Here is a 24675-nt window from a genome sequence, read left to right as displayed (position 1 = left end):
GGTGTTTCCACGGGTGTTTTGGAACAGTGTTTCGAGTGTGCCATTTAATTTGGAGTACCTGCGAAAAGTTACATTTTCATCTTCATGCATTCTATCCATCATGTAATTCCAGCTTTACTTTTTCTGTCTGTTGTGGATTTCCTTGAGGCTTTGGTGATGTAGTGAGTCATGTTTCTCCCCACGTTTGTGACCTTAAGTTGCTTGCTCGCTCCAGCAGGTGGCAGGTGTGTCTGTAGGAAATTCAATAAAGCTGTTTTTTTTTTTTTTTTGCTATTGTTCTGGTGCATCAAAGTTCACCAGATTTGAATCAGTTTGGGCTTGTTATATGCCTCTTTAATCTGGAGATGTACCGGCAGGGGTTCAAACCCCACTCCTGCCAGTTTCTCCGTGTAATATGGAGTTTCGTCAGGAAGGGCATCTGGCGTAAAACTTGTGCCAATTCAACATGCAAATCCACATCGGATCTACTGTAGAGACCCTGAGTGAAAAAGAAGAGAGCAGCTGAAGGGACTTACTAATCTGGAGATGTACAAGATGAGAGCATTTATTGTTTTTGAGTTACTGTCTATGCAGAGCTCACTCATCAATTTATATTTTCTGATACCAGCACAGGGAATAGTTTAACCTTTCAAAAATACTACACAAATGTAGGATTGGGCCCATATTGATAACACAATATAAAACATAACTTTTTCACATTTTGATTGATTAGTTAAAATATGTGATTTTAATGTCTGTTGCATCCACACCCGCTCCATGAAATGTGTTCTCTAATAAAAGCTTCATTCATCATGTCCACCCCACTGCCTGGGACCTGTTCAAACATTACTCTGTTTGTGTGTGACAGTGGACTTCTCAGGAAAAGCAGTGGTGACGTGGTGACAGTGGACACGTGAACGCCAATTTTTAAGGTCAGATGATCTTCACACAACTCTCAGTTTGTGGATGGGTGTGTGCCACCTGATTCTTTGCTCTGCATGTGAACAGAAAAGTACAGTAGATTTGGACTGCAACAAGTCATATTTTCTTCAAACACAAGGTGGCACTGTGGAAATCAGGCTAATTACATCAAAAATGCCAGCATTAAGAATGATGCACACACAATTAAAAATAAAAATGACTATAACAGTCTAAATATTAAGCAGAAGTGTCTGTTTGAAATCTATGTTCGACTCTTAGTGACTGAAAAACACAATAACTAGTCATAAATCCAAGTTTGCTTTTAGTTTAATCTAATTTATCCTCATTTCCACAGCTGGGTCATTTTGACCAAAACATCCGTGTGATATAAATATGCAGCACTTTGGTGATGATTACGAAGAGGATTTATTCATATTTATTGCACCAAATCAGGTTTGAGTGAATGAGGTCAGTGTGACCTGAAATTTAATCAGGAGGATGAGAAACCGATGAAGCTGTTGTGAGTTTGCGTCGTTCAGGTGGACGCTTCACCTTTATCATCATCATCATCATCATCTCACTTTGTCCAGTCTGTCATCACGCCAGCTCAAACATGGCCAGCAGAGACGAGCTTAACCTTCAAAATCTGACAGCTTGACTCTGTAAGAAACATTTCGATCACAAATGAACCCTGACTCATGCAAGTGCCTCAAATTACACCTGAGCTCCTCGGCAGGAGAATCGAGCAATTTGTCAGTAGCACTCGTGCTGTGATGACTAACGGACAGATGAGGTGGGCTCAGAAAAGCATGACTTATTTCTTGCACATGGCCATTAAATTCTGATGTTTTTGCTGTGCTTTGATGCAGGTGTAAAAATCCAGATTTAATTTACTAAGTTTCCATTTGCTGCAAGATAGTCAAAATAAGATGTTTGTGAACAATTGCGGCATTCCACAGAAGGTTGAACCTGAAATCCTTGCATAACAATGTAAAAACCTCAGTGGTGAACCTCCACCTTCAGCAGGTCACATCGATATCAGAACCAACAGAATTTAAAGTGATGTTTGGTATTTGCAGTGCTCAGACAAGACCAAGTCAGTGAGGTCAGTTCACACACTGTGACATAAAGTAAGAGACCCAGGAGATCAGGTTGTGACATGATGTTACAAAAGAGTTCTGATTTATGACTAAAATAAATCCAGCACTTGTGATTTTGTTCCCAATTTGCTTTCCCAGAACTGTCCAGCTGTGCTGGGTTGCATATCTTATTACCTGCGTGACAGAAAGTAAAGGAGGTCTAGAAATTGCTCTGTGCACATGTGTGTGTCTCTGGACATGATAGCTTGACAAAGACTGTGACCTTGATGCAAAAGGTCACATCTGAAACCTAGTGTGTAGGAGGCTGTAGATTATACTTTGCCTTCACCCTGTTCAAGATTGGGCTCTCTGACATAGTATCGATTTTGTATTGTCTTTATTTTCCAAGGATCCGTTGACCAGGGTTATTTTTAAAATACAAGTGGTAAGATTTGGACGACATACTCGGTGGAGCTAGATCTGGATTAATAACTGCTGTAAATGCTTAGTATCTGCTGTTTTTAACTCCATTTTCCTCTAACACAGGGGTGGGCATCGAGGGCCGAGACACTGCAGGTTTTCCGTGCAACCAATCACCTCAGCAGGTGGGTTGGTGATGAGCTTCTGCTCTGAACATAAACACCTGGTTGTCAATGAATTCACCTGCTGAGACACATGATCATTAATGAAATCACCTGCTGAGGTGATTGGTTGCACAGAAAACCTGCAGTGTCTCGGCCCTTTATTGCACGATTGCCCACCCCTGCAGCTAATACAAGTTAACTGAACCCCTGAAACTGCTGGTTATTGCCTGTAGAACAGAAATCATTGATTCTTCAACAGTTAAACAATCAATCACTTTGATGATTACTTACTTATCCTTAATATAAAGTGCAGGTTTGCAGTGTCTCACAGCAGTCTTTACTCAAGGTTCTTGAAATGGAGCAATATTTCCACCTTGTGGACATTTACCATTAATGTACAAGTTTAACCAAGAGCTCCAGTAAACGATTTGCCAAACTTTGATTAGAAGTTGTCACTGAGTATCTGCTTCTTTTCTGTATTTTTAAAATTCAGTATATATGGGTTTTAGTTAGAATTTTAGACAAATTTTTTCTACTTTTTAAATATTAAAAGAATTGAAATAACTATTAGACTCATACAATATTTCTCTTCAGTATGTGTATTCAATAACTACTCTGTGCATTTTAAAGTATATTATAATATCTCAGTTTTTCAGTATAGCATCAGAGATCAAATGTTTGATCAAAATAAATCCGAAAACAGTTTTTATTATAAATGATACATCAGCTCCAGGATTTAAAAAAGTACAAAAATGTTTAAAAGTTGTCAGCAAGAGCATAGTTTTAATGTTTACATTAAGCACCGTTAACCAGAAAATGAAGATGAATATTTTAATATAGTTTCATTCAGTTACATAATGCAATTGTTTACAAGTATTTGATAAGCAATGGCAAGATTGACCAATGTAAAAATGTATCTACAATGACCATCCTCACCTCCAACAACAAGCTGTGCATTAAAGCAAAGAATCTTAAATGACAACACACAGCAGCGTTTTTTATACTCACCTAAAAATTAAGATACAGACAGTTCCACCTTTTTACCTCCGTGAACCACAAATAATTAGTTGTACATCACTGCAAACACTGTGTTGTAAACTATTTCAAAAAATCTTCATTGTGAAATGAAATAAATCAGGCAACAAATCCCAAAATAGCAACAAGAAAATGACATTGGCTCCATCAGGCGGCAGCACTCAGGTATTACATCTACACGTTCTGGGTCCCGTTAATATTAGGCAAAAGTCACATTGGGTCCAAATTGTTTGACAAATTAAAATGTGAGATTAAGTAGTCTATAATTACACTCTGACAAATGTGAGATGATTCTCTTATGTGTGAAATATGAATTTCAAACATCCAACCATCCATTTCCTGAACATGCTTATTTGAATTTCAGATGTCTCCATTAAAATAACTGAAACTTTTTATCCCAATAGCTTTCCAATTTGGCATATGTTGAATTCCTCATAATTTAAAAACAGGTGTTTTTTTGTTGTTTTTTTTTTTTTTTTATCTCTAAAGCATCAAAACCAAACTGTCAAAATGTGGGAAAAAAAAGAGTAGTGACTTTACAGAAATACATTAGAGAAAGCTTACATTTTTAGTTTTTCCAAGCTGCATGTCCGGTTAAGGCATCTATAAGAAATAAATGGAGATGCAGAAGGAAGTTGTGACTTGATGTGGAATTATCATTCAGGAAATTAAAGCATCTGTGATGTCATAAAGACATCTGATGGAATTGTGACTAGTCACATTGTATTCAGCGGTATTACAAATTAATAATCCTTATCTTATTTTGATTCATCAAAATGTAGAGAAATCAAATAGAACTGTGGTAAAAATGACAACTTTCCGTCATTGGAATGACTTTGATTCTCCACGTCGTGTCCTCATATCTGTTGTCAGCGTGTTGCTGTTTTCACAGCAACAGTTCCACATAAGACTCACGATGAACTCACGAGGATTCATGATTTTCAAAAATCAGGTAGTAGAAGACAACACTGACAGCGAGCAGAGCGAGCGACAGCAGCATGTTCCGGCGGTTTTCTCCTCGTAAACTCTGCAGCTCCTTGTCTACAAGACAAAAACATTAGAAGCGATAATAAAAATCATTTTCTTCATTCATTCAGAAGTAGTTAATTGTGAAAAGTGCCACTATATTTTGTCTGAAATCAAAGGAATTATTTTTTAAACAGCCCAAACTCCAGACATTCATAGTTTTTAACACTGGGAACCAGTTTCACAGTTTTAGTTTAAATTCTGTTTTACAACCAGCTCAGTAATGGTGGTATCTGGTTTTATAAACCAGCTTCTCTTCAAATAAAACATTTCATTCTGACAGTTGACATCAACAGTCGGATCACAGTTAATTGTTGTTTTATGTTAATTAATTATTTCAGCTCTAAATGACATTTGTGGAAAAACTGTTTTTCACCCATCAGGTGAAGATTCAGAATCATTCAGTATATCTTAGTTGACATTGTAAAGTATAAATGACAATATATGCTATTTTACTCATAATTAGCTTTGCATGCTAACAATGCTAAAAGTTACCAAACTGAATAAAAGGTTTTGTGTTCATTATTTTCAAAAAGTAACAAATGTTTAGAAGTATGTACACCATGCCAGTTTACATGAACTACAGTAGGTATTGTATTGAATGAAAGAAGTTGAATAGAGTGTATACTTGTGCTATAATGTGTTTAAGGGTTTTATCATGATGTTAAATGAATTAAAATGTGTATACCTATGGCATATGCTACCTATGGCATATGCTTTGATGGGTGTTCGGTTGATTTATGATTGTTTTGAAATGATACAATATTATACGGTTTGATTAATGATTGAAATATGTGCTTATGATAAATTGTATTGAACATGTGGAACTGCTGACAGGTTTGTTGACTCTCAAATCAGTAATGTGTTTTGGTTTAAGGTTTTCATAAATAACATATGTTTAAGTACAGGGTGTAACGTGTTGGTTTAAATCATGTCAGACATTGACCATTTTTAATAAAGTCATGACTAATGCCTGACATGATGTTTCATGATATGTTCAAAGGTCATGAGGTCAAGATGTGGACTGCAAATAATGTTGTTGTTGCCTCTGTTTACAATCAAATGGTTTGTACATTTATGTTTGAAATATGCTGATCAATAATGTACAGTTGAATGATTGTACTGTTCAAAATTAATTGCTGCTTCTGCATTCTGTAAAATGTGAGTGATTTCATACTTTGACTGTGTGAAAGAATTTTGCTTCCAGAGGGAAAACAATGACTGGGTTATTTCTTATCGGAAGCCAACCTTAACCTTAGTAAGGCGTCACCCATCATTTTTTATTTTTGACTCATCAACACATTGCTGGGAGAGAAAAAAAAAACTGACTACAATCCAGATCATCTGGATTCACATCTCATCCTGGGAAGAGCACCAAGCCATAACGAGCCCTCAAGTAGAAGTTCTTCATCTGCAGCAGGTTTCTAACCATCAGAACCTTTTAAAAATAATTAATGATTTATTAATTAATGAACATTTAAGGGCTCACCTAACTTCTGCAGTCTGTCAGTTATGATGGACAATTCATCGGCCAGCTGCTGCCTGCAAAGTAGAAAAGATTAGAATGTCATCATGAGAACAGTTTTCTCTTTTTATCCTACAAAATAAGGTCCTTCAGTAGCCAACGACATACAGGCTGAATGTTTATTGCAACAAATATGTCCCAGAGGCACACAGGTAGATTTGAAGCGGCCTCAGGTGCATTACCAGAACGCTGCACGCCGCAGTGCTGTTAATAAGAAATGATTTCATTGCAGACACACAATATTGTTTCAGTGATGTGCACATAGTATTTGTAAAAGTATGGCATGCACATCTGCAGTTCAAAACCAGGATTACTGTTAAAAAATGCAAAATTAACTGGTCAGGACAAAGTGTGAGACAGACACAAAATTACCTGTTTTTTTTTAACGAACCCACTGGGAACTGATTTTGACTGACCGTAACTATAGATGATAATAAGATCTTAACTCTTTCAAATCATCACTCATCTAAGGAACATGACCAGTGTTCTGAATAGTTTGTGTTGCTGGTGCACATCTGCTGTTTACACTGATAAATATCTTAAAACAGATTCGGTCAGTCAGGTGCTGAGAAACACCAACTAATTACAGAAACACGTGGCGTTAGTTAAACAGTGGATCTGGTTAGTTAATCCGGAGTGGATCCGGTTTCACCTTTTCTTCTCAGAGTGTTTCTCTCGTCTGCTCCTAAACTCCGCCCACTCTAGATTTTCCTGACAGTGCGCGCGCTGCTCTTCCACACGATCGATCTAAAATATTAAAAGGCAAGAAAATGTCATCGTGAACTCTTTGAAATGTCTCCCAAAGACAAAGCAACATCTTAAACGCCTTACTTCACTTGCGACACTTATTTTGTCTCGTTTTTTGTCTTTGAATTTGGCCATTTTAGTAAAAAATAAAAATAAATTTAAAAAAAGTGACTGTACGGAAGCTGCTCACTCTTCTTCTTCTTCCTTGATTTTAGTCACAATCATCGAACCAACATTTTACTCAATACCGCCACCTATCGAATGATATGAAGAAAATAAATACCCTCAAAGACAAAGTGGAAAATAATGATTTGTAAATACTAATTATGATATTAATTGTATTAATTAAGTCTCCTTGATAGAAACTGGTGAAAACATCACCATGCATATAATGTGCACCGCAGGGCTTTTAAGAAGTGTTCTGTGTTTACACACAGTGAGATATAAAGAGCTTGGTTTTTGCTGGATTTGTGTCCATCTGCAGTTCAGGTCATTTTATGTCATATCACATTTACATTGTGCAGCTTCATAAGATAATTTTCTATTTTTTTCTCCTTGACAGAACAAAAGGCCTTCCTCCACCTCCTCCTCTGCTTTGACAGGTGTGGAGATCTGAGGCTTGCTGGATCCTAATCGGATTAAATGAGCTGGCAGACTCAGTCAGTGAGGAAGGAAAACACACGGCCACCTGCCGTCCTCCCTGTTACCTCTTTGTCTTTTTAAAGAAATCAAAATGTCGCTCTTTATAAATAAGGACAAGATGTTTGCTCATCAGGTCCATCTGCTGGAACACAAACTGAGAGTAAGAGGAGTTTAGATTTTAAATCCAGTCAAGGAGTTTGATTACTAGTCTATGTTAGTGTATAAGGAGTGTTTTACTACAATTTATGATTAAAGTTAGTAACTATAATAAAGTTTGGTCTCCGGTACCATAAAATTAGAAATACTGATTTATTTCCCCTCCTTTCAGAGTAAAGAGGAGCGAATATTGGAGCTGGAGACAGAGAATGCTATTCTTCATTTGAGACTTGCTGAGGTAAGAAAATTGATCTACATTACACAAAAGTTTTAAAACAGGAATTCTTCATCATTCCTTTCATTACGGATTTAACTCAGACTCCGTGCCTCCTGTGTTATTCTGCATTTCCTGATCAGTGGAAATCTGATAGTGGATTCAGGTTTTGGTGTTTAAGGGTGCCATTATGTCAGTGGATGATCACATACATGACACGGCAGTGCACTGTCTTTCTCATCTTCAGTATCTGGGGAAGTTACACCGAGACCATGGACAGAAGTCCAATACTCCAAGACACCTCCAGCACCGGAGGTCCAGTCAGACTCCAACCCGGGCTGCTCTGGCCAAGGTGCTGTCTGATGTCCAGGTACAACAAACACAGCTGTGTAACACCAGAGGTCTGTGCTGGCAGTTTGCAGAGTAAATCTAACGTTCTCTTTCTTACAGGCTGTGAAACGCAACCTGAGAGAGGTTTGTGCACTCTACCTGACCTCTGCAGCAGAACTGAAGAACCAGAGCCGGGAGCTGCTGGACAAACTGGACCAGGCCAGCACCGGTCTGAACAGAGCCGAGGTTCACAGTAAGTTTGTATCTTCAGTTTTTCCAGTGCATACCCAAGCCAAGATCTAAAACACCCCAATTTGTAATATTAAACATTTCCTTACTCCACCTCAAACTTTGCTTTTCACTGGAAATTACTTCATTGAAAATGTGAATAAAACCAGTAGTAGATGATTTTTAAAAAGCTGTTTTTTCCCCCTTCAATCCAAAGCTCTTCAGGTGATTGTAGCCCGACAACCAGCCCGGCTATGAATTGGGCCGATACTGGCCTCCATTTTGGAGTGAGATTTCCCACTCCTAAACGACCAATAGGAGAGCAGCACTCATGCCACATCAACATGAGGCTGATGCATGGGCTGACATCAGCGTCTCGGCCGCCAGTCACTCTCAGGCTAGGAGAGAGAGGCCAATATGTTGCCCAATACAGGGCTGGTTGTTGTGCTAAGGTGACTGGTGGTGATGGTGCCCTCTGCTGGCCATAAACAGTCAAGAGGCTGTAAGAGTAATTTCAGGCGAAGTTATTGGATAAACTCATTGGACTGTTGTCTGGCAGTATAGATCATGTCAAGGTCAAATTAGAGGTCATCGTTGAAAAAACACTATTGACCATATCTCAGGACGTAGATGAGCTATTGAGACAGTTTCCTGCAAAGTTCTCTGTTATGCTGGGGCTAACAAACGTATCAGACCTCTGGCATCTGTGACATCAATGTGATGATGATGTTAAGCCGAGTCAAAAACGAACTGACAGTGGTGAGGTACTATATTTGCCTGGAAGCCTTGTTTGACTTTGGCCACAGGAAATTAATGAAATTCAATAGGTTTTTCCCCACATTATGTACATTTTACTACATTTACAGGTGCTATAGGTGCTTGATTTTGTTGTGTACCACTTAAGGTATGATTTATCAACAATCTGAAAATGTAAATGAATATCCTCTTTTATGTGTACAGTTTCATCTTTTTGATTAAAACGGAGTTCGTTTTTCTAAACTGTTTGCAGTCAGGAGCTGTCTGTTTGTGTTTGTGTTGTTGTAGGAGCTGAGAGGGAACATCAGGGTTCACTGCAGGGTGCGTCCAGTTCTCCACTTTGACCGCATCCAGTCCCTCATCCCCGGATCAGGGTGAGTCCAGAGTATTTACCATAAAATACTACAACAGTCCAGATGATCCAAGGGTTATTTTCATGATCAATGACTTTGATTAATGATTGGCCTCAGGATTAAGGTGACATAAACAATATCTTGTGTTCTACAGAGTAGCTGGTTCGATTCCTGAGGCTGTACCTTTATCTTTAGCGAAGTAGTTTATATCATTTAGAACCAGTTAAAAACCAGATCATGTCATTTAAATAGATTTCAAGTAAATTGATATCTGTAATGTTTTATTTCAAAGCTGATCTGAAGGATTTTTCTCTGCAACCAGTTAATCTGAAATATTCAAGATATTTGTGATGTTTTGGATCATTCAGAGAAACTTTAATTCACTTTGAACAATTCTGAAATCTGTCAGCAAACATGTAGACTGGAGAAACTCAAATGAGACAGAATTCTGTATTTTTCTGTTGTAATTGTGCCAGCGGCTGTGTTTGCAGGCCCGTGTCATCTGAACCGGTGGTTTTTGCTGTCAGCGATGTGAGTTTGACACAGATTTTGGTGATTTATTGGCTCTTTTCCTTAGTACGCTTACCCACTGACCTCTTGTGTGTCCTGGATGTTCTTAGGACACGGTGATGGTGAACTGCACGAGGCCTGGGACGCTTGTGCACAACAAGATGTTTGAGTTTGAGAGGTAACAACAAGTTCCAGACAACATGATGTGATGGTGTTTGTTAATAATTAGTGCTCTTTTAGGGTGCACGGACCAGAGGACTCCCAGGATGCTGTATTTGAGGAAGTTAGGCCGCTCCTCACATCTTTGCTGGACGGGTGAGTGAGATGCAGTAAAACAGCAAAGCTGCTTTCAGTCGTAGCAAACACTGCACAACTGCAGTCCTCCAATATTAAACCATCTCATCTCCCATCATGCTCTGCAGTTATAATGTCTGTATCATGGCATATGGACAGACAGGAAGTGGAAAGACACACACTATGATGGGATGTCAGACACAGCCTGAGCACTTAGAAAGTCAGCAGGAGGAGCTGCAGGGTATTATCCCAACAGCTGCAGCTGAACTCTTCAGCTGAGGCATCAACCAACACGCTGAATAAACACTGGAAGATAAACACTATTTATTGGACTTCATTGTGTGCATGATTAATACATTCACATTACATTATGTATGCATAATGCATACATAATGCATGCATTATGTATGTATGCAACACATTTTACAAACTAACTAGAAGAGCACTCAAGTGCATTTATTTATATTGTTTAAAAAATAAAAATAAAAAAAATTGCATGGCTTGTTCCCCTGAACATTTTATGTTCCATCTCACAATATCAGTTGTAACTTCCTGGATCTGCCTTTTTTACATAACTTTAAAAGTACAGTAGTGTTCAGAATAATAGTAGTGCTATGTGACTAAAAAGAGTAATCCAGGTTTTGAGTATATTTCTTATTGTTACATGGGAAACAAGGTACCAGTAGATTCTCACAAATCCAACAAGACCAAGCATTCATGATATGCACAATCTTAAGGCTATGAAATTGGGCTATTAGTAAAAAAAAAAAAGTAGAAAAGGGGGTGTTCACAATAATAGTAGCATCTGCTGTTGATGCTACAAACTCAAAACTATTATGTTCAATTTTTTTTTTTTTAGCAATCCTGTGAATCACTAAACTAGTATTTAGTTGTATAACCACAGTTTTTCATGATTTCGTCACATCTGCGAGGCATTAATTTTGTTGGTTTGGAACCAAGATTTTGCACGTTTACTCGTGTGCTTGGGGTCACTGTCTTGTTGAAACACCCATTTCAAGGGCATGTCCTCTTCAGCATAAGGCAACATGACCTCTTCAAGTATTTTGACATATCCAAACTGATCCATGATACCTGGTATGTGATATATAGGCCCAACACCATAGTAGGAGAAACATGCCCATATCATGATGCTTGCACCACCATGCTTCACTGTCTTCACTGTGAACTGTGGCTTGAATTCAGAGTTTGAGGGTCGTCTCACAAACTGTCTGCGGCCCTTGGACCCAAAAAGAACAGTTTTACTCTCATCAGTCCACAAAATATTCCTCCATTTCTCTTTAGGCCAGCTGATGTGTTCTTTAGCAAATTGTAACCTCTTCTGCACGTCTTTTATTTAACAGAGGGACTTTGCGGGGGATTCTTGCAAATAAATTAGCTTCACACAGGCGTCTTCTAACTGTCACAGCACTTACAGGTAACTCCAGACTGTCTTTGATCATTCTGGAGCTGATCAATGGGTGAGCCTTTGCCATTCTGGTTATTATTCTAAACATTTTGATGGTTGTTTTCCATTTTCTTCCACGCGTCTGTTTTTTTTTTTGTCTATTTTAAAGCATTGGAGATCATTGTAGATGAACAGCCTATAATTTTTTTGCACCTGCGTATAAGTTTCCCCTCTCCAATCAACTTTTTAATCAAACTACGCTGTTCTGAACAACGTCTTGAACGTCCCATTTTCCTCAGGCTTTCAAAGAGAAAAGCATGTTCAACAGGTGCTGGCTTCGTCCTTACATAGTCCTTTGACAGGTTCATCCCACAACATAATGTGGTCAGACTGAAGACAGATACAGAAAAAATGAAGAGGCAACAAAAACATTTTCTAACATGTTTTATCCCGTGTTTGTAATTTTGTTGTGTTTAGCATGTCATGGCCACCATAATCAGTTCATCCCCAAAGTGCACTGAGGATCTAAACCTGAAGCTTTTGTTCTCTTTGTGCACATGGCTCAGATTAATTTCTGAGACTCCTGCAGACAGCCACACTGTGGAGGTGTCACAAAATTCATAAAAAAAAAACCTGTGTTTGTAATTTTGTCGTGTTTAGCATGTCATGGCCACCATAATCAGTTCATCCCCAAAGTGCACTGAGGATCTAAACCTGAAGCTTTTGTTCCGTTTGTGCACATGGCTCAGATTAATTTCTGAGACTCCTGCAGACAGCCACACTGTGGAGGTGTCAGTTCTGGAAGTGTACAACAACGAGGTGTTTGACCTTTTGGCCAGAGACGAGCAGGGCAACACGGCGGGCCAACGCCGAGACGTCATCACCATCTCCTCCGGTACCAGCCAAGTCACCGCCCTCACACACGAGTGAGTGCAGCCATATGAAAATTGAGATTTGGCACCAAAAACAAATTCATTTTTGTGACGTTAAACTTGTTGATTTGACAGGCTGGTGTGTAACGCCTCGGAGGTGATGCAGATCGTCAACAGTATCCTGAAGGTTAGGACTCGTTGCCCCACCCTCGTCCACGCTCTCACCTCATCGTCACACTCAGCATTTCCTCCAAAAGCCGCACTGCTCTGGCTGTGGGTGAGGCATTCTTTTAAACACGGTTACAAGCCGTGCATGTTAACAGCAACAGGCTCAAGAATTGTCAAGTTCTCTGCACCTTAGAATTTATGTAGCATTTTCACGTTAACACCCTGGAATTATTTATGCAAACATCTACATGCTTCCCCTGGGCCACGTCATTAGAAAGCATGGAGTCTCGTTCCACTGCTACGCTGATGACACTCATCTAGTGCCTGGAGGAGATAGAGGCGTGGATGTCTGAGAACTTTCTCCAGCTTACTTCAGCAAAGACCGAAGCTCTTTTAATCAGTAACCCCACTAGCTCCATCAGTTCCTCTCCCATTAACTGGATTTCTTTTTCTGGCCAAACCATCACCTTTTCCTCTTCTCTTACAAATCTGGAGGTCAGGTTTGACACCCGCCTGTCGTTTGATACACACGGCCATCACCTCTGTAAAACCATCTCAGGAACATAGCCAAACACCACCCCTCTGTGATGCTGAAAGGCTGGTCCACACCTTTGTCACCGCCAGGCTGGACTATTGTAATGCACTCCTTGTCAGGATCCCTGGTAGGAGCCTTCAAAAGCTCCAACTCATCCAAAACAGCGCAGCCAGGATCCTGATGAGGGTGCAGAAATATGAGCACATCACACCAACCCTCAGGACGATTCAATGGCTCCCAGTATCACCTCCACATTCAATATAAACTCAATCTACTTAACCACCAGTGCATCCATGGAAATGCTCCGGAATATCTCAAAGAACTGAAAAAGGAACACCTCCAGTGAACAAATACTCACCGTCTCTCCCCCCCAGGACCAAACTTCATACAATGGGCAATCAAATCCTTTGCAGCATCTGCTCCATGGCTCTGAAATTTGTGTGTGTAGCACTTTGAGATTTGTCTTATAATGTAAAGTGATTTATGAATTAATTATTATTATAAAGAAATTAATTTGTGCATGCAGTTCCATTTGTGTCACCATCATATATAAAGACTCTGTCTAATCAGCTGTGTCACAGCAGTACATTTGGTGTAAGTATCAAGTGCTTATTTTATGGTGTGATTATAAAAGCTAAACTACATGTTACTGTGTCTTTCTTTTAGCTCGCAGGCTACAGAGCGTTAACGGCTCTCAGTGCTCCCGTAAGACGCAGTGGTGGAGTCCACGCTGCAGACGTGCTAATCCTGCCACCCGCCACTCAACCGACGAGCTTTCTGCAAGCCCCGCCACCTCTCCCTGTCCCTCCCCTTGCGCCTCTCCCAGGAGCAGCATCTCACAGGCTCCCTTCAGAACCAAACTGCAGCTGGTGGACCTGGCCGGGAGCGAGTGTGTTGGTAAGCCGGGCTCAGCGCGGTCAGGTTTTCTTCCTGACAGACTAAACCAGCGTGTGTTTGTGATCAGGTGTGTCTGGAGTGTCAGGTGCAGCACTACGGGAGGCGTCCTGCACGAACCGCAGTCTGTCTGCGCTGTCGGATGTTCTGGGCGCTCTGGCTGAGCAGCGACCACACGTTCCCTACAGGAACAGCAAACTCACTCACCTGCTGCAGGACGCCATAGGTGAGCCTCACATGCACGCCCTCAAATACACGTGCAGCGCCTGTAACCAAATATAAACATCAGGCAATTCATTCCCAGACACAAATAATTATAACTGGCCTTATTCATTGTTTTGAACTTGCTCAGCCAGTTTCACAACAGTGGACGAAATAATCATTTTGAAATCTTTCAAAGTGATGATTTCCTGCTTTTTCATTACACTTAAATATCATGTTGAATCTGGAGGTTTATGGACACGTTTTCATATTTGAAATAACTTTTATTTTAAACACATACGTGGAATTTAAATTGGTGGGTGGATAAAAACCCAGAATGGTTCAAAAGAAACTAAAGTTTTGGAAGGAATGAATGAAAATTCTGATTTGAACTCGCTAAAAGTCGAACAACCAACTACCATGTTTAGGAGGCTATTCCGTTTACACGTGGCTGATGTTTGAGCCTTCTACTTCAGGAAATAAAATTAATTTAAGTTCCATTTCCTTTGATTACATACAGCCATTTAAAATGTGATGTTACGACCTTTATTTGCTGTGTAATTCCTCTGGTCACTCACCATTTTGCCCAGCAGGAGGCGATGCCAAGTTGCTGGTGATGCTGTGCGTGTCCCCGACGCAGCGCTTCATCACAGAATCTCTGCAGTCTCTGGGTTTTGGCACTCGGGCCCGTCAGGTCCAGAAGGATCTGCCCAAAAAGAAGAACCACAGCCTCAAAGTTAAGTGAGACAGTTTCTCGGTACAAAGTCAGGAAGCAGATTTTCTGTTACGTTTTTAAAGCATTTTCTTCTATAAACGCACTCTGTCGTGCTAAAATCTTTTATGGACCAGCAAGAACCATCTAACGGCGAACAAATCTGCTGAGGAGATAAATATCTTACAGTATCTAAGGTCATTACAACATCCTTTGCATTTATTAATTTACTCATGTTTACACATCTATATAAAGTAGAGTTCTGTTGAAGCTGTTTTTAACCTAATGGAAGATAAATATTTCACAGTCTTGTAAGCAGAGTAGACCATTTGTGCAATAATTTTAATATCTGGATTTACGTTGATGTACGTGCGTGTACAGTGAAAACAATATAAACTAGAAATCACGAGTGATGATCTGCCGAGCCAGACAAAGCCATCGAGATCAGTAGTTACAGTTTAATTATTCTCTTAAAGCTCACAGCTACATAAGTATCAGTTGTGTAACATGTACAGTAGAAAACATACAATGTCTTTATAACTTCTTACTGCAAAAAAAACAAACAAAAAAAACGGAATCTCTACTATATATGTGTGTGCACGTGCATAAACATGAATGCTTTATGCGCTGCACTTTATGCTCTTGTTTTGCACTTTAAAAGGTTTTGTGTAGCCAGTGTTGAGCTACAGATAGTGAGGACTGAATTTGCTGCTTATGCGTTGCCTTTTTTTATTTCAGTTTAATTTCTAATACATTATTTCTGTGCAAAGACATTTGTTGTCACTTGTTTCTCATGTTTGGAAACTGGTGGATACAATAAAGCAGTAATAAATGGTGCTGAATGCTGTGGGCATAGCTCAGTGTCCTGATTACACATTTCTTAATTGATATTTTGTAGTTTTAGAGTTCTGAATGGGCTGAAATAATAAAATGGAAATAGGCATTTCCATGTGACTCGCTGTATTGTTTTTGGTCACTTTTAAAGTTTTTTGTGTACCTCCCACACATATACTTTTTTTAAGACACCATTTTTGCATGCATGTGCCAGTTGACACAAGGTGTGAAATGACATCAACAAAAATAAATCTTTAACTGGTCTTTTAATTACAGTGTGACCCCCTATTACACCAAAAGTCGTTTCCTGAAATAAAAAAATAAGTAATTTTATATCTAGAAAACTGGAAATGCAAGGGAAACACCGTAAAAAGTATTTTGCCCAATTTTCTCATTCAACATGGCAATACCCAAATGTATAACACTAAAACGGATGTGTTGCAAATATCTACAACTCAAAGAGCAGGCGTGCTGAGCTTTCAGCCAACATGCTCTCAAATTAAATTGTCGCACGTACTGTAGGGTTTTTTTTGTGTGTGTTCTCTGTTTGAAAGGATTTTGTCAATTTACAAGACTTTTTTTGATGTGCTCGTTGTTGAATGGTTTCAGGTGTTTGTTGTATTTGCAGTCTCTTAGCAAGAGTAAGAGATGAGAAACACTATGCAAACAGAAGGGAGAAAATGTGCAAAAAAGTGAAAACAAAAAGATGTCAGTCAGGGATGAAAGTGACAGTGTCAATGTGAACTCCCACCTTCAGGTTACGGCCTTCCATTTTTTTGAATCATCTGCAACAGAGACAGTGAATCACTCTGGCTTCTTCACACTCAATCCAGATGTAGATCACGTAGAAGATGTGACAGTAAACCTACAATATTCAGTGCTGGAACATGACATTAAAGTTTTATTAATTCAAGCAAACTGTCACAGTCAACAGTTACATAAGTTACATGTTATACAGTATTGTTTTTGTAACCCCCGGCCCCCCAAACATAGAAACAGCAAATCCATACAAGCGCAGGCAAGTAAGTAGTAACAGCACAATACATTCATCAACTCAATACGTTTATACCAACAATAAGGCAAGTAGAAGAAAAAAGAAGTAAAAGTACAGGATGGTGGATGGTTCTTCTGAGAGATGGCAGGTTGTAGAACATTGGACTATTTTCATTGTTATTGCTGCAGAACTGCACAGGTTAAGGCTTCTCATCAGGGGACAGTCACGCCAGAATTGAGGTGACGGGCTTCACTGTAATTCGTTGTGATTGGTCCATTTGGATTATTGTGTAATTTGTTCCGATTCGGCTTTATTAAAGATTAACTTACAAATTACTGACACCCAATTGCAAACAATTTACACTGAAGTAAACTGAGTTTAATCAATAAGTTTACACTCATTTATCAGGTGACACGAGATAGTGCAAATATGTTAGTTCATTAATTACTTGAAGGTGTCTCCATGGCACCAATGGAGACTTTCAGAGGACAGCTTGGGTGTGATCTCAGGTCAGCCGACCCCCCAGCTGAACAAACGATTTGGATTCATGTCAAACCAGTTTATTCCCACGCTTCCAGTGGGACCCCATCAGACAGCCAAGTCCTAGCTGGCATTAGCCAACTCTTAATTCACCAACACGTAAGAAAATGCAAGTTGAAAATACTTGTGATCAGGAAAACGTTAAATCTCGGCAGGAAAAGCTGCCGTTATTGTGGATTGTACTGTTTAAATCTATCTCAGAGCTTTTGTGTGGCAGAGAAACCCTTACCAAAAAATAGTACTGATAAGTATATAAAAAGTAAACTAGAAGTATACTTGAAACATACTTGCATATACTACTTTTTGGTAAGGGAAATCAGAAAAGGATGAATACAGTAAAAACTGATGCTCAGGATTATTTGTTGTAACAGGAAATGACAGAACCTGGAAAAAAAAAAAAAAGAGACACCACCTTAATCTCTTGGCAGACACACATTTCCCTGGAGTAAAGGTGGATGCATGGAGACACGCACACGCACATACGAGGCCAAAGCTATAAACATCCTGCCTTCATCGCCACCACGATAATCTTCACACGACCGCTAAAACAATCTTCTGCTAATTAAGTGGTTCAGTCAACCAAGAGCAAAAAAATAAACCCTCCTCATGAAGTAATCAGTATTTGAATCTACTGGCCCTTTAAAACTTCAAATGTTTCAAAGAAAAGCTAAAATAAAATTGGCATTCAATGCCGCTTTCAGCCACCAGGTGGCACAACTGCACCACACAACTTAGGATAGATGCAACATGCATTCAGTCCCCACTTTTTTCAATTTTTAGAGACATAAAACACTGAACATGAACAAAAAACAAGTGGCTCTGTAAAACAGTCATTTTAGTATCGAACAATAGTAAACGTGGGATTCCATCAGCAGAAACCTAGTGAAGAACAGTTATGTGGTAGTGCAGGAAAAAAATATCTTCATTTGGAACACGACGTGGAGGTCCTCCTCCACAAACAAACCACAACAAGATGGATATGGTGTTTTATAAAAAAGGCTGAGGACAAGAGAGGAAAAGAGGCTTCTCCTCTTCGGATGGCGAGCTGTAGAGCACGGAGGTGTGAGAGACGCGTTCTGCCTCACCCAACCACACGCTGCTCTCGTTTCTCTCAACTGTCACTCCATCCAGTCTCCTTCATCAAACTCAGACTCATCCTCTGAGTCTGAGTACTCCACAGCGATGCGGCGAGAGAGGATGGTGGCCACGTCGTTGCCAACGCGCTCGTGCTTCGCCTCCTGCTCTCGCTGCTCCTCCACTTTCCGCAGTTGGATGCCTGCAGGGGGGGCGAAGGTGAGGACAGAGATTTCAGTTTGAGATGAGCAGAGATCACAGTGTCCTGAAGACGGACAAAGTTCCAAGTACGGGATGCAGACTACACATTCAACCGGTCAAATCGCAGAGCAGAGCTTCTTAACTAGAGGAGCACGTTCTCTTTCTCAAAAATTTACTGTAGTTAAACAGCAGACTAACAGAGGACCTGACTGATGGGTTGGTGGATCCACTTTTGTTTAGCCATGGCAACAGGCAGCGTTTCCCTTTTGTAACATATGTGTACATGATGGGTCCCTCTGTGAGCAAACAGCTGATTAGGATGATGAAAATAAAAGCTGTACACGCAGCTTTTTTACCTGTTTTTTTTTTTTTTTTGCATGGTGTATGAATGGGTTTGTGTGAATGAAAGGCATAAATGTAAAGCACTTTGAAATTCTGGTGCATATGGAAAAGTGCTATATAAATACAGTCCATTTACCATTTCGTTCAATAATTCCAGCTCTGGCTGCAGTTATAATTTACACATTTAACGTCATCATAAAAGTTGTGTTGTGTCTGAAATAAGTTTTAAAATTTATGTAACTTGAAATAAAGTTTTCTGTTTGTCTAAATAGTCGCCACCCTCTGGTGGTTGCCGTGAACTACAAACGCTGTGATGGTGATTTTATCCGACTGTGGGTGTAAACACGTTTGTGCGGATAAAACTGGATTCTTCAGGAGTGTCTGGGAAACAAAGTACATACTTCTAGGAAGACCACGCCCACCTTTTCGGATAGCTTCCAGCAGGACACTCCGTGCATCGCTGATGGGGGGCAGATTGGCTGGATGATGCCTCTTGGGTCCCGCTTCGTGGATGGTGGCGCGTGGTTTTGGGGAGGCCATGGCTCCTGCTGAGGGGAATGCAGGGATAGGAGGCGGGCCCAACGAACAGGGCGAGGAACTCCGTGCTCCTGGGAGGGGTAGAGGCGGAGGTGGTGGCGGTGGAGGCAAGGCGGAGCCATCTGAGTGGGCTACAGAGCCCGGGGGTGGGCCCTTGTCCAGTACCTGCTGGAGACGGGCTGGAGAGGAGGAGTGCAGTGGGGGGGCCACAGGGGGCGGGGCAGGGTGGAGGACTCCCGGAGCGATCTGGAGAGGAGCAGGTGGAGGAGGGATGACCAGAGGTTGTTGGTGGACCGGTAGGGGCGGAATGGGAGGAGGAGTTCCCCGCAGGCCGGACGTGGGTAAAGGGGGAGGGGGAGGAGGAAGAGGGGGAGGAGGAGGGGGAGGAGTGTTTGAGTTGAGGCCTGTTGTCCTGGCCGGAGACTGCGGTCTGCTGTCGGAAAAACCAGAGCTGGAGCTGGAAAAGAGGAAGGAAGGATGAAAGAAATTGGAGAATATGTGAGAAATCAGAAATGAATTCAAACTGTCAAATAACAAATGCTGGCAGAAAAACACAAGTCAGATTGTTTAGTTCACTGTATTTTTTTTGCAAATGTATAAGTGTTTATAAGTCAAATCATTTATTTTGTATTTGAAGTGTGCAGGATTGAATCAGCTGTGACTGCTGGAAATAATTCTACATCCACCAGATTTTTAACAGACAATACAACTGTCACGGTGACAAACAAACAAAAACAAAACAATCCCCTGGAAATGACAGTACACCAAAAACAGCCGATTAAAACAACAAGCATCTGCAGCTGGACTGCATCTAATTACTGGTTCCAACACTGAAATCTAGAAATTATTACAATAATTCCACATATAATGTGTCAGGAATGAAAACAGCCAAAGAGGATTAACCACAATGAACATCCAAATTCATAACGTCTCAAGTTTCCTAACGAGTTTGTTCATGAGCAAATGTTTTCTGAAATTTGGGCCGTTTGTCAGTTTTACTAAATCATTTAGACTTTCTGTTGTGGTGTGAGATACTAGCGTACGATGATTAGCTTCAGAGTACAGTAGCTACGGCAGGTCGTCCCGCAGGACGTTGGCACACCAGAGCTTCACTGAGCAGAGAAAATATGCACTGATCATTCCATGTGTGGTTAAGTGAGGTTGACAACAGATTACCTAAGTTACAGAGACATGAAACCTGTTGGAGAGTCCAGAAAGCGTCAATCTTTGGGATTATTCCCTTTTCAGTGACTTAACAGTTCTGAACGCAGTTAATTTTTTTTCTGTTGCTTCACTAATCTGCACTAAAAACAGAATCTATTCACACTTGGCCATTCACTGGCGTTGAAGCTGCGTGGGAGGACTGAGCTATGAACCAGGACGCTGCAAGACAAAGACGGACACGCTCACAATCAATTTCCTTCCCAGAGAGAAAAATCGCTGCAGACAAAAGCACAGAACGAGGGGGGAAGAAGATGATGATGTGTGGAGGGTTTAATCCCAACACACTGAAGGTTCCACTTCTATCTGTATCGATATTTACTTAATGCTCTGCATGAAAGGTGGCGGACAGAAGAAAACGACATAAGAGTGAGGCACTGGGTAGGAAGACGGGAAAGAAGCTGCACCGACTTCAGCAAAAATCAATGTGATATTTATCTGCTTCTGCAGCCGGAGCCTTAATCATTCCCTCTGATCTCTCCATCCCATCAGAGTGACATATGCAGCTGGAGCATGCTGCACAAAACAACCGCCAATACAGTGGCCTGAACACTTTATTGATCCGCTCCTGCTCCCAGACTTTACTCTTGATGTTTTATCCACCCCTCTCTGTTGTTTTATTTTTTTTTGGTCTCACTGGTTCCACAAAAGACTGTCTGTCTTTGATATGAAAATCAGCACCTCTTGGTCTTTTACAGAGAGAGTTCATTTCGGTTTGATCTAGCTTGTTTGACTGGTGGATAACCACTACACTGACAGCTTGCATGAACACCTACATTGCCAAAGAGAGTCGAGGACGGAATCAAGACGTCCGTCTCTTGTATGGAGCTCAGTGTAAGTGGGTTTGGTATCCCTCTCTTACCTGATCACAGAAGGTGGTTTGATCTCTCCCAGTGGGTGCATGGAAGGTGGTGGCGGTGGAGGGTCGTGGGGCCGTGAATACATTCTGTCCCCGCTACGGTTCAACAGCTCATTCATCTGGCTGTAGGGCAGCGCCGCGAGTGAGAAAGGCCCGTCCAACTGCTCCATGTACAAAGGAGCCCTGAGTCATGAAACACACCAGAGAACATTTTTTATTTTCTGCATTGTGTGTTTTCGGGGGGCTGGGGGGCTGTTTATGCTGTTTATATTGCTCAGATGAGGTACAGGAGGAGATTAATTTTCACACATTTGTGACACTTTGCAGAACAACAAAGGTCCAAGTCTGTAAACTCAGTGGTCCTTCTTGAGATTTGGACCCAACCAGTGACCAAAAGCGATGACTGGGTAGCTTTGGTACCAGGTCTCATTGGGAATGACTTTGTGTCAAACAAAGGGAGACTTGGATGAGGTGTATCACTGGTACCACGAGGGAACATAAACTACAAAAAACAAAAACCTGATGTGATTCTTGAGAATTTCAGGTCTGCAAGATCTTGATTCATCCTGTCACTTGTTTGTAAAATGCACATTAACTGATATACAGGAGGTGAAATTTAAGAAACAGGTTAAAATTTAGTGTTTAATAAATCGTGGTATTAGTCAGACGCTGATGACTGCAGCCAGTCGGCCAAATGTGCTCACACAGGATGTGGAGGGGTAAAAAAAAATAACCTCTATTCTGCAGGTCAGGCTCTGGGTGGACATCTAATTAAGATGCTGACTGATTCACTTCCATTTTATTTAATCTGGATTTAAAGAAGTAGACGTGATTCAATTAAGACCAAATGATTTAAGACCAGGAGGAGTTGGTGCCTTCAGAGAAGGAGAAACAGGCCAGAATGAACTTTAAGTGCAATATTCTAATGATTGTTTAATGCTTTTTTTTTTGCCATCTTCTGTCACAACTCAACAATGTTAACCACCATCACCCACTTGTTGTCGTGGTAACCCGCTGAGCCGTTGGCCTCTCTGTGTTTGTCTTCAGGTAGGTCCTGGGCCAGTTCTGCACCCAGTGCCAGTTTCTGCCACTCCTTCTTACGGTCGTGGGGCGCCCGCGGTACCTTCTCAAGTTCCTGTGGACGGTCTATCGCCTTCAGCTTTGGTTGAGGAATAAAATAAGATGAATTGGAGAGAAATGGTGGAGAAGGAAGGCAAGAATGAAACAGAAAAGAACCCCACAAATGGTTTGGGGATGGAGAGAAAGAAGACAGTGAAAGGACATCAAAAGGTGAGAAGACAGAAGACAACACATGAAATGCCGTTAAATACCTGTAAATCAATCACAGGGGAGAAAACCGATCTGCTATAGACTGTCACAAAGTGGAGAGTATTCAGAAAAAAAAACACGTCTGCAGCCTGAGAGCAAAAAACAAATCCCGAGTCAACAGAGCTTCACACCAGCTATGAACAGTGCAGCCATGACTCGTTGACTGACGCAGTTTTCAAAGGAAACACCAGGAGGAAAGTGATAAAACTCCAGCGTTTAATTATTAATTATTACTGTTATTCAGGTCTTTGCTGCCAGTGGCCTCTGTACAACAGTCGTCTTCTCGCTGCCTCTCGTCCCCACATTTTGTTTCCAATCAATGACTTGAAGTCTTCAAGTGCTTAAAATAAAAAAAACTATATTATAATTGTACATTAATATCAATGTATTAACGTATAAATAAAAGAAAGTGTATAAATAAAAGCATCCAAATACAAAGCGGTAGCTATTATGTCATAAACAGCTGCTGTGACAAAAATTAAGCGGTACTAAAGACTCATGTGACTCTCCGGAGCAGCGGTCGGCCAAAATTCACCGTGAAGTCACTCCAGTTTTTAGCCCGGAAGCCACACGTCTTCGGCAACTACGTGACACTCGAGCTGAACTGTGACTTTATGTGCCAAACCTCAGTGTCTGGACAGGGACTTCCCCGCCACTGACCGCGTGCAAACTGATGCTTTCGATAAAATGGGCATGACGGGGGAGTCGTGTCAGATGTCCAACTAGTGTGGATGGATTTTAACTGTCAAAAATGTCTTTTTTAAATGTGTGTCTTTGGCACAGCAGCTGTCCTCAGTGACGGTTTACAGGCTCCATAAACACAACAATATTCACCACACTTAACGGGATGGAGAATACCATCACACAGGGAATGCCTTATGAGCACCACACATCCAATCGAACAAGAAGCCAGAAGAGCACTTATTAAAGTGCACACTGCCCCGAGTCTTATATAGGACCTGAGGTCCATCCGTGAACACACCGGGGCTTATCCCCGGATTCTGCAGCATGAAGCAGATGTGAGTCTACGATTCCTCTTGGATGGGACACCAGTCCAACACAGGTTAAAGTGTCACAGAATTTCACCTCGTTTCTGCTTAAAACTGACTTTAGAATGATTTAAGAGGCTTTATCTTTATCATCTGATGGTTAATAATCCCATTAATCCATTTGATTGCTTTGGGTGAAGAGACTCCATCTCAGACGTGGTGCTGCTGCGGTCCGAAATGACGCATGCGCAGATGCAAAAGATGGACCGATTTTTAGGGGCGGACCGTTTGGTCTGCGACACCGGCACCCATTTACAGCTGGGCGGACTGGGACCATGCAGATGAAGTGTGTTGGTTCTAGTCTTCACATTCGTGTCTCAACTCCTTATCCTACAGGTCAACCCGATACAGTGCAGATTAAATAAAAGGTCTTTAAAATGACAGATGTCACCAATTAATCCAAATCCTACACAAAACGTAACTGTGTTAAAGCTGCAACAATTAACTGATTATTAATCAAATATGACAATGAACTATTTTGATGTTCAATTAATAGTTTTTGGGTCATAAAAAGTGTCTGAAATCGCTA

At 40.8% G+C, this 24675-nt stretch overlaps 3 protein-coding genes across 4 annotated transcripts in view; 1 reads left to right on the top strand and 2 right to left on the bottom strand.

Moving 5' to 3' along the window:
- Window positions 1-4036: 4036 nt before the first annotated feature.
- Window positions 4037-7093, bottom strand: ccdc167 (coiled-coil domain containing 167). Its single transcript, XM_034162131.1, has 4 exons — window positions 6981-7093; window positions 6802-6896; window positions 6114-6166; window positions 4037-4639 (listed from the first exon to the last, which is right to left on the bottom strand). The coding sequence occupies exons 1-4, from the start codon at window positions 7029-7031 to the stop codon at window positions 4521-4523; spliced, it is 318 nt and encodes a 105-aa protein (XP_034018022.1). The 5' UTR covers window positions 7032-7093; the 3' UTR covers window positions 4037-4520.
- A 297-nt stretch (window positions 7094-7390) lies between these two features.
- Window positions 7391-15657, top strand: kif25 (kinesin family member 25). The gene is given in 15 exon segments (XM_034161909.1): window positions 7391-7698; window positions 7867-7932; window positions 8156-8278; window positions 8359-8538; window positions 9511-9596; window positions 10067-10106; window positions 10196-10263; window positions 10326-10400; window positions 10508-10650; window positions 12530-12710; window positions 12792-12871; window positions 12874-12933; window positions 14026-14256; window positions 14324-14479; window positions 15048-15657. Coding segments are annotated over 15 exon segments (1710 nt in total). The 5' UTR covers window positions 7391-7629; the 3' UTR covers window positions 15200-15657.
- A 2657-nt stretch (window positions 15658-18314) lies between these two features.
- Window positions 18315-24675, bottom strand: part of wasf1 (WASP family member 1) — a 57157-nt gene continuing 50796 nt past the window's right edge. For both annotated transcript variants that reach the window (XM_034161982.1, XM_034161981.1), the window contains 4 exons: window positions 22764-22927; window positions 21772-21951; window positions 19574-20145; window positions 18315-18810 (listed from right to left, as the gene is read on the bottom strand). In XM_034161982.1, the coding sequence (XP_034017873.1) occupies window positions 18653-18810; window positions 19574-20145; window positions 21772-21951; window positions 22764-22927 (1074 nt within the window). In that variant the 3' untranslated portion in view covers window positions 18315-18652. The remainder of the gene's footprint in view (window positions 18811-19573; window positions 20146-21771; window positions 21952-22763; window positions 22928-24675) is intronic.

The sequence above is a fragment of the Thalassophryne amazonica genome, chromosome 21 (assembly GCF_902500255.1).
Source record: "Thalassophryne amazonica chromosome 21, fThaAma1.1, whole genome shotgun sequence".
Lineage (NCBI taxonomy): Eukaryota > Metazoa > Chordata > Actinopteri > Batrachoidiformes > Batrachoididae > Thalassophryne > Thalassophryne amazonica.
This window is presented reverse-complemented; position numbering and strand designations above follow the sequence as displayed.